This window comes from Orbicella faveolata, unplaced genomic scaffold, assembly GCF_042242905.1.
Source record: "Orbicella faveolata isolate gen_17 unplaced genomic scaffold, um_ofav_v1 contig_1, whole genome shotgun sequence".
Classification (NCBI taxonomy): domain Eukaryota; kingdom Metazoa; phylum Cnidaria; class Anthozoa; order Scleractinia; family Merulinidae; genus Orbicella; species Orbicella faveolata.
Window position 1 is genome coordinate 5,958,251 of NW_028301536.1, and position 13,492 is coordinate 5,971,742.

The 13,492-nt window shown below is 39.7% G+C and overlaps 3 protein-coding genes across 3 annotated transcripts; 2 read left to right on the plus strand and 1 right to left on the minus strand.

The window, feature by feature from the left end:
• Nucleotides 1–251: 251 nt before the first annotated feature.
• On the minus strand, nt 252–2,085 carry LOC110065024 (adenosine receptor A1-like). Its single transcript, XM_020772131.2, has one exon. It carries the CDS (start codon nt 1,988–1,990, stop codon nt 965–967), a length of 1,026 nt encoding a protein of 341 aa, XP_020627790.2. The 5' UTR covers nt 1,991–2,085; the 3' UTR covers nt 252–964.
• A 3,727-nt stretch (nt 2,086–5,812) lies between these two features.
• LOC110064997 (adenosine receptor A1-like) lies at nt 5,813–7,908 on the plus strand. Its single transcript, XM_020772100.2, has one exon. It carries the CDS (start codon nt 6,396–6,398, stop codon nt 7,470–7,472), a length of 1,077 nt encoding a protein of 358 aa, XP_020627759.2. The 5' UTR covers nt 5,813–6,395; the 3' UTR covers nt 7,473–7,908.
• A 1,883-nt stretch (nt 7,909–9,791) lies between these two features.
• LOC110040180 (adrenocorticotropic hormone receptor-like) lies at nt 9,792–12,962 on the plus strand. The gene has a single exon (XM_020745374.2). The coding sequence runs from the start codon at nt 9,930–9,932 to the stop codon at nt 10,986–10,988; it is 1,059 nt and encodes a 352-aa protein (XP_020601033.2). The 5' UTR covers nt 9,792–9,929; the 3' UTR covers nt 10,989–12,962.
• Nucleotides 12,963–13,492: the final 530 nt, after the last annotated feature.

A 13,492-nucleotide genomic window follows, 5' to 3' on the forward strand; every position in this document is an offset into this window, starting at 1 on the left:
ACTGGCAAAAAAAGGAGAAAATTATTTGCGGTGCAATTAATAACCAGAAAACGTTTAGTTTAGTTGTTTTAGTGTGCGTGCGGATTAACAATTTGAAAGATGCTACTCCAAACAAACTGACGAACTGACGTTTACGCGTAACTCCAGGGTTTTCTTACAAAGTACAAGGAAACGTTGACACGGACCTCTGAAACTCCAGGGTCCAAAGGAAACCCGATATGGTTTCCTTAAAGAGACTACCCGTGTTCCCATAATCTCCTATGGTCATTTATTCGTTTTCTATAATTTTTAGTCAACATTGCCTTACATTATTAGCTTGATTTTACCCGTTGAATCAAAACAAAGTTCAGCTTTGATAAGTCGTAGTTTCACGCAAGATTACCTTAAGTCTTTGATTCTACAGGTGGCTGTTATAATTTGCTAAAGAAGCGAGAATAGCTTCAGGGTTTTGCCATGGAGAGTTTACATTGTAGACATTGTAAGGCAAAGATTTAAAAGCGTAACGATGATACCGGGTAAGGAAGCCAAAAAGGCGAGAAGCCATATTGTCCGTCTTATTCACTTGTTCTTTCAGATATATGAAGCACGGTCGAGTAGTTTTGCATGAACAAGAAATTGCGTATATAATTCTACGCATCAGTGACGTAAGATCTCCTACACTCCAGTCGTCCTACTTAAACAAACCCTGCTTTGTTCGCTAGTCCTTGATAGATTACAATCTTGAGATGGCACCTAATCTGGTTTAATCTGTGCGAGCTGCAGGAAACGGCTAAATTACTGAACTTTAATCTACATTTCGTGAGAGCTGTTTAAAATTTTGAGCTTGGTTGATGAAAACGCAGGACACTCAAAGAGAACGCATTTCAGCGGAGATTCCTCTTATGACCTCAGCTGCCTTGTATAAGCGTTTGTAGGCCGTGCATTCATCCAAGCAAGTTCACACTTGTTTTCTTCCAAGAGTTGATTAGGTTGAAACAGTCGTTGCACTCTCCCTTACGATTCGTGTGCTGAATAAGAACAGCGGTCCCACTTCCACTCGCGGAGAACTAAGCCTGAATTTCTCCTTGAGAGCTTTCCAGGAGCTGTTCAAAGCTCGGCGGTATTTCGGCATTCGCCACGCGTACACAAAGGGGTTTAATGCCGAGTTTAAAAATACGAAACGTGAAGTTATCACATCAACTTTGTGAAACGTTGTCGAATCTTCGCTAATTTCACAAGAGCTGCAATAGCGAGCCACGTGAACCATGATAAACTGTGGAAGATACGTGATGTAAAAGATTGCCAATATAATAATTACAGTGACGGCCATATTTCGCTCCCGTTCCAAGGCGCGCTTGTTGTTTTCATCGGAAGCGTGATCATTAAGTTGGAGTTCGCGTCTTCGTCTTGCTAAAGCGCGAAAACCCTTCGCGTAGATAACCATCAGAAACAACGCTGGCAGCGAAATGTGGGTGTGGATATAAATGAGCAAATAGGTCTTTTCAGGTACCTTTGTTGCAGGAAGAAAACATATCAAGGCTGATAATAGCCATATCACAATAGTAAATACGTATGCCCTTTTCTTCGTGATCTTCGTTTTGTATTGCATGGGACTGTCGATGGCGACAAAACAAGTCACTGACAACGCTACCATTGTAGCACTGCTCACAAACAGTGTCGTGCAGAGAACATAAGAAACAAAAATTCCCACACTCAGTGGTAAAGGCACTTGTTGCAGAAGTGATCGATACACATCTCTGAACGCCACAAGAGACACAACGCATAATCCAACAAGAAAATCTGACGATGCTAAATTAGCGATCAACAAACAAGGCGGCGTACGAAGCGACTTTTGCGGGTCCCTGTAAATTGTAGCCATCACGATAAAGTTGGCGACTGTCATAACTGTGCACAGAGCAAAACCAACTATAGCTAAAACTAGCCAAAAAACTGGCTCATCTATAAGCCGTAGATAAATATCAGGCCCCTGATCGTAAGTTGAATTTTGCATCGTCGCGGCTACGGGTAGAACTGTGTAATCAGTCTTTCAGCAAGAAACTATGTACACCAATATTCCTCCATTTTTAAACAATGCACAGCAACGGGTTGATCCTGCCGTATACTAATAATAGTTTGGTGTTTTGGTGACCAATAGCAGAGCAATACAGTCCTATTTTTTAAAACAATGTCGTTTTTCCGGGGACTCATTAAACTCAAAAGGACAAACTTCTCAGAAGGGGTGTAGTAGATAAAACTAGACCAATTCACTTACTTCAATAGACACTGAAATTTTAAAAAAAATGAATACATATTTATCTCCCTAAAAATTACAGCTTTGGCTGTTTCTAGTCATTCGAGGTGAATTAATTATTCAGTGTAGTGTCATGAACATAATAATAAAGTGTTATTTCTCAGTTTCTAGATTATGCTCTTGTTTAGGAAACAGAGTGGAACACCACAGCTTAATTAGGTCCGATATTAATATTTTACTGCCTTTTAACTTCACGTAAACTGACCAAATTTATCAATATGAGGTATCACATTCATCTACCATTTAACGTTCTGTTTGTTGTCATGTTTTAGAAACGATAGAAAGCTAAACAACTAATTCCGTGACAAACAAATCACACGCGTCGAAAAGTTTTGATATCGACTCTCAACAAGCAATTCCTTTCATGCACTCATTAGCACGAATCTTTACGTCATTCCGACCTCGCTAATCTTGGTGGACGTTGCAGCCGGACATTGTGGAGCATCGCTTCAATGAAACTCATGAAAACCTATCCGAAGCAGATAACCTTCCCTCCAATATTAAATCAAAGATTTTAAATATTAATTTTTATGTTTCATGTTTCCATGTTTCGAACTTGGTCATGTTTTGAGAATATTCACTCACGTTTCCAGCAGCCATGCAAATTTATTGGAACAAAAGAAAGTGGTTACGTAAGAAAAGAACTGAACTCCTAGGGGATTGGTTTGTTACAATAACATGGCCGCGGTTTCTTCGTTTTGTAACACCAATATGGTTGCCATGACGTCATGTGCCTACGCTCAATAGCGAGTACGGGTGTGACCGTAGCCTGTGAACACAGACGTATTTCCGGCTGTCGTTTGTCTCCGTCGAAAAAATCCGACAGCGTTCGCAGGCTAGTGTGACCGAGGCGTGACCGGTAATTTTTTAACTCAAAACGTTCCCAGGGGGGAGGGGAAGAGGGGAAGGGACACCCAGAAAAGATTTGGTGGGGGTGTGTGCGGCTCGCTTCCCAAAACCCTTTCCCTATTTATGACTAAAATCTGCCATTTTTTCCTGCCCTACCTTCCCTATGACCAGACCAAAAATTCGATACCCTATTTTATGACCGTTGCGGCTGATACAGTTGCCCTAAACATAAATTTTGAAGGGCTTTTGTTGATGGTCTTGTCGATAATGATGAGAGAGTAGCTTCTCCTGAAAAAAAACAAAAAAAACAAAACAAAAACATACCCAATTCAAGACTAGAGTGCAAAAAACCATAACCTATTTAAGGCCAAAATGGCCAAAATTGATACCCTATTTATGACCAAAACGGCTAAAAAACCATACCCTTTGGGGCCTCACATACCTATGTAGCCCATATAAGGGAATACCCCCTAGTCACAAAGCCTCCGCCATTTTCGATGCCATCGAAATTATTGATATTGCATGGTGAAGCGAAATCTTATTGCTTTACTGTAAGTTATGTTCCTAACAGTATGTTTAATTACCTTTAATAGTAGTGATTTCCTTCGATTCGACTCGCTCCGAGTAAAATATAATAGCCAAACTCTAGCGTATGTAAACAAAAAAAGGTGTGGCTGACTAGGGCCCTTTAAATTTACATTTCAACAGCAGCTCGAGTTCATCGGCATAGTGTCCTTGGCAACCGTCACGGGACAGAGGACACATGTCACGTCATGCCGCTGCAATGCCGTCGACTATTTTTACTCGCATATAGTAACGTTTTTTTCTATTGTTGAAGCCCAGTTTAAAATGTCTAACGACTGATACAACAAGTGTTTGAGTCCAAGTTGAATCTTTACTTTTGACACCCTCATTTCATTCGTCCATCGGCCTTAGTCCGGCGAACGAAGGAGGGCGTCCCACGCGTCTTTTCTTTCGCTATTCCTGTTGAAAATAAACTGTGTCATGTACGGGCAATTAAAGGTCCACAGTTTGGGAAAACACATTCTAAAGGATGAAAAACAGTAAAATGTTACGGGTAATAATACCATTATTTGCTCTAGTGAAATAGAGGGGTGGGCTAACCAGAATCATTGTCCTGTTTTCTTCAGTGTATTAGAGATCTTTAGGTACATGTTTACCGCAAACGTCTAACTTCCATTTGAGGTTAGACGGAGATTGGAGTAAACGGGATCGGAGCGAATAGAAATCATCCTGTCAATACATTGGAAATTGTCAAATTACGCCAAAAAAAAAGAAAAAAAAAAGTGTCTTTAGCATGCGTAGCTTTCAAAAAAGTAAGGCATCATAAAACGCATATCCGCCATATTGGATTTCCAGTAAAGATCAGAGCCTTTCTACAAACAACAGCAAAAGGCTAGGTAATTGCTTATTTGCCTAAAAATTATGACTAATTTGTAGAAAAAGGGTTTCTTTATTCGATTTCAGCGTTTGTAGGTGGCAAAAAATAAAATTGAAGGCAATAAAGCTTGAGGTAAATGAGTTAGTCGTTAACCTACTTCTTGACGTTGAAAACGCGAGTCGACAACCCCAAACGTGACGTCCGGCTCTGGTCACGTGACCCCAAGCCATTTGCCGTTTGCGGTATGAAATGTGGATCTTAAAGTCTGTAATATCGAGGCGTTTGAACACTAACTTCAGGAACATTAATGGCAGTGGTTGCCTCAACAAATTATCGGGACGACAAACGATGACCTGAATGGAAACATGTTACCAAATATGGACTTGACAAGCATTGAAGGCGGGTTACGGTTTTCAAGCCCTCTTCTGACTCTTTTGAAAATTGCTTCATGCCAATTTTGACGACGGGGCTCCATAAAGCTTCTACGACTGAAATTGAAAAAAATTAAATAACCGTTACTGAATTCACTAAGGCTATTTAAGCAAGTGAAAAGCTTACTCGTTTAATGTTGCAGTACTTTCAGAAAAGCTTCAGATTATCACACTCTTTACATTCCTGTTTTCCTAAACCCCCACCATAATTATGCAAAAGGATAGTTTGAACGCTCGGCGCATGTCATGCGAGCTTTGGCGTGAGCATAAGCTACCTTTCTCGATCGTTGACTAAACCACTTAAAGTCCAACAATTAGAGACAATATTTGTGCAAGCACCCCGAATGATTTGATGCAAGATACTACGAATTACACAGAAATGACGAATTCAGTATCAAACATCGAATTTGTTATTCAGTCTGAAGGTTTTACTCTCGGTACACACCAGTAGTTATTTACTCGCGGCCGATTGGTTCATAAAAAAGGAAATGATTGCAAAAAGAATTCATTTAAGAAATGCCACCTCTATCACAGCGTTTTCGCTACAAACCGCGAAATTTTCAAAATTTCCTGTATGAATCGTCTGCTCTCTCTTGATTGTTAGTAAGCAGTAGAAACAAACGGGTTCACATTTACATAACTGCTAGCACGTGCGCCGAGCCGTGAACCACTATAACATGACATGCTGGTAATTAGAATGTTCGCGATAATCAGTGCCTCGACCTGACTTCTAGCTTCTTCTAGAATAAATTTTCATCTCCCTCAGCAAGGGTTTAAATAAAGTCTTCCTTAGCGATATGATTAGTAACTACGAAGAAATATTACTTGTCCTTCTCACTGAGATTTATGTGAACTGGTTTCTTTGTACAGTTCAACAGAACAAATCTATATTGTACAACCACATTGTAAACAAGTTGCAATATTTTGGAAAGTGATTCGCTTGGCGCGGGTAAAGGAAAAATGCTTGCACATGGCCTTGAATTGAGATGAAATTTCAGTTGCTCTTCTTCCACATAACCAGGAATTTTTATCCATTTCTCAGAGCTGAAGTTGTTCGTAAAAACCACGCTCTGTGATTCGCTCCCATCCGGCCGACACGCGTCATAAACTCATCGGCATAAATTGATTGTGAAATTGCCGTTTTGAACGTCAACGTCACAAAAACATGATATGGAGGCGGACAAAAGGGCTGTCAAACCGCAGCAGTAATAAAAATGGTCTATATTTAACAATGACCAAAGTTCCTGATAGTCGCGTTAAAACTGAGGCAATTAGGCGAAAGGAAGTATTTTAACTTTTAGCCGATTCGTTCGAAACTGGGAACTGTTCAGATTATCACCAGGTTGGAATCGTCAAGCTGGGCCTGTCTGTGAGAGAAAAACTGTCGCCGGATGCTTTTCAGATACTAGCAACTGCTCCAGCCATGGTCACGGAAAATATTTCAGACCCAAACTACGACTTTTATGTGACGATAATCGATGATTCAGCATTCTGGTTGGCTTTGGCCGTTACTGGATTTATCTTGGCCCTCGTTATTGTCATTGGAAATGCGTTTCTGCTCTTCACTATTTACAACGATCCCAGAAAGTCTCTTCGCACTCCGCCGTGCCTTCTGATCGCAAATTTAAGTGCGTCAGATTTACTGCACGGATTAGTGAGCGTTTCTTTCGTGGCTCTGAGAGATGTCTATCGATTTGAACAAGTACACATGCCTTACGTTATGGTGTTTAAGGCTGTAATATACACTGTTCTAACTACAACTCTATTCGTGAGCAGCTATTCCATAATAGCCATGTCATTAACTTGTTATGTCGCCATCAATAACCCAATGGAATACAAATCCATCATAACCAAGAGAAGAGTGAAGATTTTTATCGCAGTTTTATGGGTGATATCTTTAACTACCTGTGTTCTTCCTGTCACGAATATATCTGAGAAGACATACACGCTGATTTATCTGCACACTCACGCTTCGCTGCCCGCCATCTTGTTGACAGTAATTTACGTGAACGTGTTTCGTGCTCTCGCGAGACGATCACGTGAGCTTCAAAATAACGGAATCAACATGATTGTAAACAGCAAACACGTGTTGGCGCGCGAACGGAAGATGACTTTTACGATAATAATCATTCTAGCTCTTTTCTACCTGACTTATATGCCTCAATATATTACGCTTCATCTGCTACACCTTTGTAAGTCTTGCCAACAATCGATAACTTTCCACAAAATCGACGTGATTCTGTCGCGATTTTTGTTCCTAAATTCGGCAATAAATCCATTTATCTACGCATGGAGGGTTCCAAAGTATCGTCTAGCCTTCATCGAATGCTTGAAGATGTTCGGAGGGAAAGTGAAGCACTCGCGGACGGAGGGCGGATCAGCTTTACTTGGACATCTGAAACGGGAACAAACTGTCAGAGAGAGCCGGGTGAATTTCTTACAGAACACTGACAAGTCAAGCAAAAATGATAACGGGCCAAGTTATTCTACAAGCGTTTAATATCATGCTGTGCAAATCGTGCAAATTATAAAACTGTGCAAAGCCGCCTCCGCCTTCACCAAGACCTTAAAGGAGCTCAGTCACAGAATTTTAAGTAATTTTGGCCACGTACAAAATTACTTTTAAATTAAAGGAAACCTGAAAATAGTAGTTTACTAAGATGGAAAAACACCAAAGACGTAATAATAATCCATAAAGGAACAAAAATGGTTAAGGATTGAGAAGATTAACACGGATTACAAACGGTGAACTTGAAAAATTTAGGCTGAACTTCTCAAGTTGCGCAAACCGTGACGTAGCTCCTTTTACATCTGAAATGATAGATAAATGTAATGCCTTTATTTTTACAGTGTCTCCTTTCATTGTATGAATAAAACTGTTGTAAAGTGATGTCTAATGAGGAAAAATATACCTTGAGGAATAATGTTCAGTGAAAGTCGAGTGAGATTTATACAAAGATCTTATCGTAGAACTATTTTCCTGTTTACATCTGTCCCTTCCCCGGAAGAAGAATCAAGAAAAAGGATGTTCCTGCAATCAGCACAAGTTGCAAGTAGAGAGCGTTGTCACGTAGACTGAAGTCACGAAAATCATAACTTGATTAAGCCGCCCTATTTGAAACATTTTTCTCGCGTACAAAATAGCCTTACAAGACAGTAATACTGTAAAAGGAGGGTATTGAAAGCAAGAGACACTTACCTAATGCTAGGAGATCATAGAAAATAACAGATCAACGGATGAAAGAACGGTTTGTCAAAGCACATGTAAAATTTCAGCACTGGTTACGTGATATTTCGGTCGTGCGGTTTTGTATGGCCAAAAACGGACGTACATAACGCCCAGATTTCGACTTTGCTTTTTCAGTAGGCTCGATTTCTGCCGCTTTCTCGAGTCCGGCCTACGTTCCTCCCCGAGAAGAGACGGCTGGACGCGTGAGCGGCAAAGCATGTCCGTGACGTAACTTCATAATGTAATTCTTGCGGCGCTTCAGGCGGCCGGAAATGTCCTGATGACAATCATAGGCAGGCCCACATGACGCCTACGGCTCGTAAAATTTGTGGCGTTTTCGCCACTTCTTTTATCTTTGGCCCTCCAACCTATTTTGTTTCACATTATTGTTGCAAAAGGGCATTACATGCTGTGCTCTAGAGAAGAGTTTTTTTTTTTCTTCTTCTTAAAAAGTAGAGCAGAGCTGTTTGACTATGGTGTAGCAACTGCCATGTCAAAGGTCACACATATGTTGGTGTGCATAGTGTTGACACCATGTTTATGTTTTGCTAGTTCGGTTTGCTTTGGCTCATTTAAAAATTTAATTTTGTCTGGCTTCGCCAGAGACTGGTGTTGCTTCTCTTCAAGAAGACTGAGGTACACATCAATTTAACTGGGTGTTTTGTTTCTTGAAATCGATGTTTGCGTTTATCCCTCCCCTTGTTTACTTTGTTCGTTATCTCATATTCTGGCACCACATGATTCAAATATAGATTCTAACGTGTAAGTCTGTTGACTATTTTGCGTGTTGTATATGCCACTATGGTTTAGATCAGGCACGATTTCATCAGTTGACGGTATTTGGTTAAATATCCCACTAATGCAATCGCACTTCATATCGCACAACTCCTTTGCTACTGCTAGAAAGCTAATTTATGCAGCCTGCTCGATTCAGGCAGGCAGATTTCTTATTGGTTGAAATTAACAATGCCAAGTCCACGAGTCCAGCCGTGAATTCGGGGGAGGAGCGCGGGCTCTTTTCCCGAACAGCGGCTGGTAATCGAGCCTACTTTTTCAGCTGCTAACCATTAATTCTTGATTGAATGTGTAAAGTGATAATCACCTAAAACATGATAATTCCGGCTGGATCAGTGTCGTTATCAGTAAAGGATTCACAACTTCACATTTAGTCTTAAATTGCTTTATATTTTTGTCACACTGAGGTCATTACTTTATTTAGATTAATGGTGTTGAAATTAAAACAATAGGCGCGAAAATGGTGTTTTGGCTCAACTGTATTACATTGCATGCAAGTACAGAATCACATCAGCGATAACTCATCAAAGTCTATATTTTTAATTTTCGCAGCGAGCTAGCGAGGACATTGTATGAAAATCGCTTTACAAAACAAAGATTAGAAGTTGTTTTGTCTTTTCCAGAAAATGCTTTAGACCACTCCAATTCAATTTAATGTGACCTAAGGCAAAATCAACATAAATTTATCCTAATAAATTTTGATTCATTTGAAAATAAAAACCCTTGCTGTTACCAAACAGCGGGGGTCGTTTGTTGTGAAGTACAATCCTATTTTGGTGTTGTGCTCATACAGGAAACTAGTCAACAATACGAGTTTATAAGGTCGTGACCACGGGCGGTGATATTAGCCAAGACTTGAGAGTGGATTTGGGTAAGGTTACCTCATACGTGTTAATACTCCTCAATATCAGTGTGAACGTTCGTGCCTCTGAAATGGCGACGCATAATTCTTCAGATCCGAACTATGATTTTTATCTGACGATAATCGATGACAAGGCATACTGGCTGTGTTTAGCTGTGGTGGGATTCATTCTGGCAATAGTTATTATCGTAGGAAACTCCATTCTACTCTTCACGACGTACAGGGACCCTGGAAGAACACTACGTACTCCGCCGTCCTTCCTGATCACAAATTTGAGCGCGTCAGATTTACTGCTGGGACTATTCAACGTTGTTCTTGTGGCTTTGAGAGATGTCTATCGGTCTCGACTTGAACATATGCCTCACGCTATGGCGTTTAAGGCAATCATGTACACAGTGTTTACTTCAACTATTTTCGCGAGCGGCTATTCCATAATAGCCATGGCATTAACTTGTTATGTCGCCATCAACAAACCGATGGAATATAAAACTATTATAACCAAGCGAAGAGTCAAGATTTTTATTGCAGTTTTATGGGTGATATCTCTAGCGACCTGTGTTCTACCTGTGACAAATGTGTCCGAGAAGACATACACGCTAATTTACCTACACACTCACGCTTCGCTGCCCGCCATCTTGTTGACAGTCATATATGTGAACGTGTTTCGCGCTCTCGCGAGACGAACTCGAGAACTTGAGCTCGGCGGTTACAACTCAATAGCGAGTAATTCTCTGGAAAGGAAGCGAAATATGGCTGTCACGATTATAATAATTCTTTCGCTGTTCTTCATCAGTTATATGCCTCAATACATCACACTTCATCTGCTGTACTTCTGCGAATCTTGTCAAACCTCGATAACTTTCCACAAGATTGACGTGGCATTGTCTCGCTTTTTGTACATTAATTCTGCGATAAATCCTTTTGTGTACGCTTGGAGAGTGCCCAAGTATCGTCGAGCGTTTAGCGACTGTTTGCAGATTCTGTTCTGTAGAGCGAGAACTAGATCTCACGGAACAAGTTCGAAATATTCAAGCACAAAGCAAAGTGAAAGAGGCGGTCCTGGAAGATTTTTACGGAACAAGCCAAGGGGCTTAAGCGAACCAACTGCAAGTGAAATGACAAGCTTTTAGACTTAAATCTGATATAACAAATACCCTTAAGGCAGTCGAGCGACCTTTTGACCTATTAGGTAGTATGATTTAAGAAGCTACATCAGGTAACATCTGATCGCCGGAGGAAAACAGCCGTTATAGTGCAGAAGTTACCATAAAATTTCACCCTCTAATTTGATTTAATATATGTACGTCTGAAAGAAAATCTCTAATAATCATGAGGTTTATCTTAACTGAGAGTATACCATTTTTAAGAGGTGTAACGTCAGCAATATAAAGATAAGATAGGAATATGTTATTCCATCATGACTTTTGAGTATAGTTAATGCTTGTGTGGTTGTGCTAACACTAATGTCGAGAAAGACTGCAAAGAAAAACAGTGGATTAAAATTTTAAATCAAGACACCCAGCAGAAATCTTTAAGGGCCCATTAACCGATCTTTTTGAGCCGTTGCTAGGGAAAATTAAGTCTCATATAGCCTCATCATTTTTAGTTAGTTCAGAGTTATTTCATGTGTTTTAACTTTTTCCTGATCAGTAACACTAGTGATGACGTCATCAGGCCACGCCCATGGTCAGGTGACTGATACAGAAAAAATGCAAAGGCTCCCAGGCAAATTACTTTCCCAGGATTTTTTTCATTGATTTCGTATTTTAATTTAAATCCTCATTACACTATGTATCGATGTTGTTTAATTTCTAAAAGATCAGATTTTGAGAGCATTTCAAAATATTGAAAAATTCGTAATTTTCTGAAAAAAGCATGATTTCGAAAAAGGAATGCATAGCTATGTTTCCAACGTTGGCTTTAATCGAAATTCGTCGAAAAAGGCTGAATTTAATGAAAAACCGCGTTTCCTTTAGCATTTAAAGAAACCGGAAGTGAACCCGATATCTATTGGAAGTTACCCTATCAGCGCGTGCGCAATTTACACTACCAGCGCACTTCGGTAAGATCAAACAAAGCCACACGGAGTTAGTTTTTCTCTTTCTATTGCTCTTGTTTTTCTGTCTTTCTCTTATTTTGTCTTTGCTTGTACTTTTTTTACTTTGCATTTTGCGAAACACAAAAAAAAACGTCTAAAATGTGAGCGAATTTGCGAGTTTTTGAGTTGTTTTTATTTTCCGCGCTCAGGCTGACGTAAGTGACCGGAAGTGAAATTTCACCTCCTTAGCAACGCGCGCGAGCGCGCGCATGAATCGGTTAATGGGCCCTTAACTACACAAAATGTTTTTCTTTAAAATCTACATTCTTTTATGGTCAATTTTTTCCATTAACACTGTTTACGTCTTAGCTACTCATAAGAAAAACCTCCTCGAAAGTAGTTAAGAAGGCTATTGGTAAGGTTCGTTACTTTTTGGTAATCAGACATATTATTAGTCAATGCTTGCACTGTGTATTTTCTTGGCAAGTTCTTATCAGTTTTTGGCAGGCTTGCTAATTAGCATAATAACAGTATGATTCTGTTATTAAACGTTTACGTTTGCATTCAGTGCTTTGTGAAACAACGGTAGATTAATTTAAACTCCTAAGAGCTAAAGATACAAGATTGTTATTTTTAACGAAGTACGCAGTATAGTGTTCATCTGCGAAATATTGAGTTTTCAACAGACCGTGTGTTATGAATCGAAGTCAGCTTTCATCATCATCCTAGAAAATTCACAAATTTGCTTTAGACATACTGTTTCGAAACGTTTAAAGCTAGGATTTTGTGAATTCACGAAAGGCTAAGCGTCAGTGATCCATCGTGTCGTCGGCCATGATAAGCCATGATAAAAGCGGAACTTCTAAGAAATACATATAATTCTGATATTGTTAAAGTATAACATAAAAATTCTGCTAAAATTTCGAAGAATGAACTTCCTGAAGTTATGTTCAGGTCTAGAAATTAAATTAAACGACACATTTCACTGCGTACAAATACATTGTGGGAAAATAAGTTATCAATTGTAACATATTTAATAAAACGAACTATCATTGTTTGAACGTGACATGTTTGCAGTTTGTTCATTCAGGAAGGGTGGGCCGGATCTCTTCGAGCTGTCTGGCTTAAATCTTCGGGAAATTGACGTCATTTTATCATGTTTATTTATTTTTACTTGCACTACGTGCTTTCTGTGTGCTTATTACAAATATTTGTTTGTTTTTTCGATAAACAATCCCGAAGTGTCATCATTTGTGAAGTTTAATACAATTTTTGTGGCGTACATTTTGATGATGGACGTGGGTCAGTTATATGTCGAGTTTTATAGAAAGTGCAATTGATACTAGCATTTTTTTTTTTATCTCTAATGCTTCAATGAAATCGTTGGAACCCCACGTGGATATTCTCAACTCCCTGGTGTGACCTTAACCATAAGCGAAGCGCATGTGTCCCATACGCGCGCCTGCTGACAGGCTATACAGACTCTCCAGCGCTCAAACGTGAAAATCTTACGCTACTTCCGTTACGTTATGAAGGGAACTGCGGTAAACCAATTGACGAGCCGATAAAATTTGTATAGGTAATCATACGGTTTCG

Excerpts from the sequence above, each read along its gene's own strand:
- LOC110040180 (XM_020745374.2), top strand. The coding sequence starts at position 9,930 with ATGGCGACGCATAATTCTTCAGATCCGAACTATGATTTTTATCTGACG.
- LOC110065024 (XM_020772131.2), bottom strand. The coding sequence starts at position 1,990 with ATGCAAAATTCAACTTACGATCAGGGGCCTGATATTTATCTACGGCTT.
- LOC110064997 (XM_020772100.2), top strand. The coding sequence starts at position 6,396 with ATGGTCACGGAAAATATTTCAGACCCAAACTACGACTTTTATGTGACG.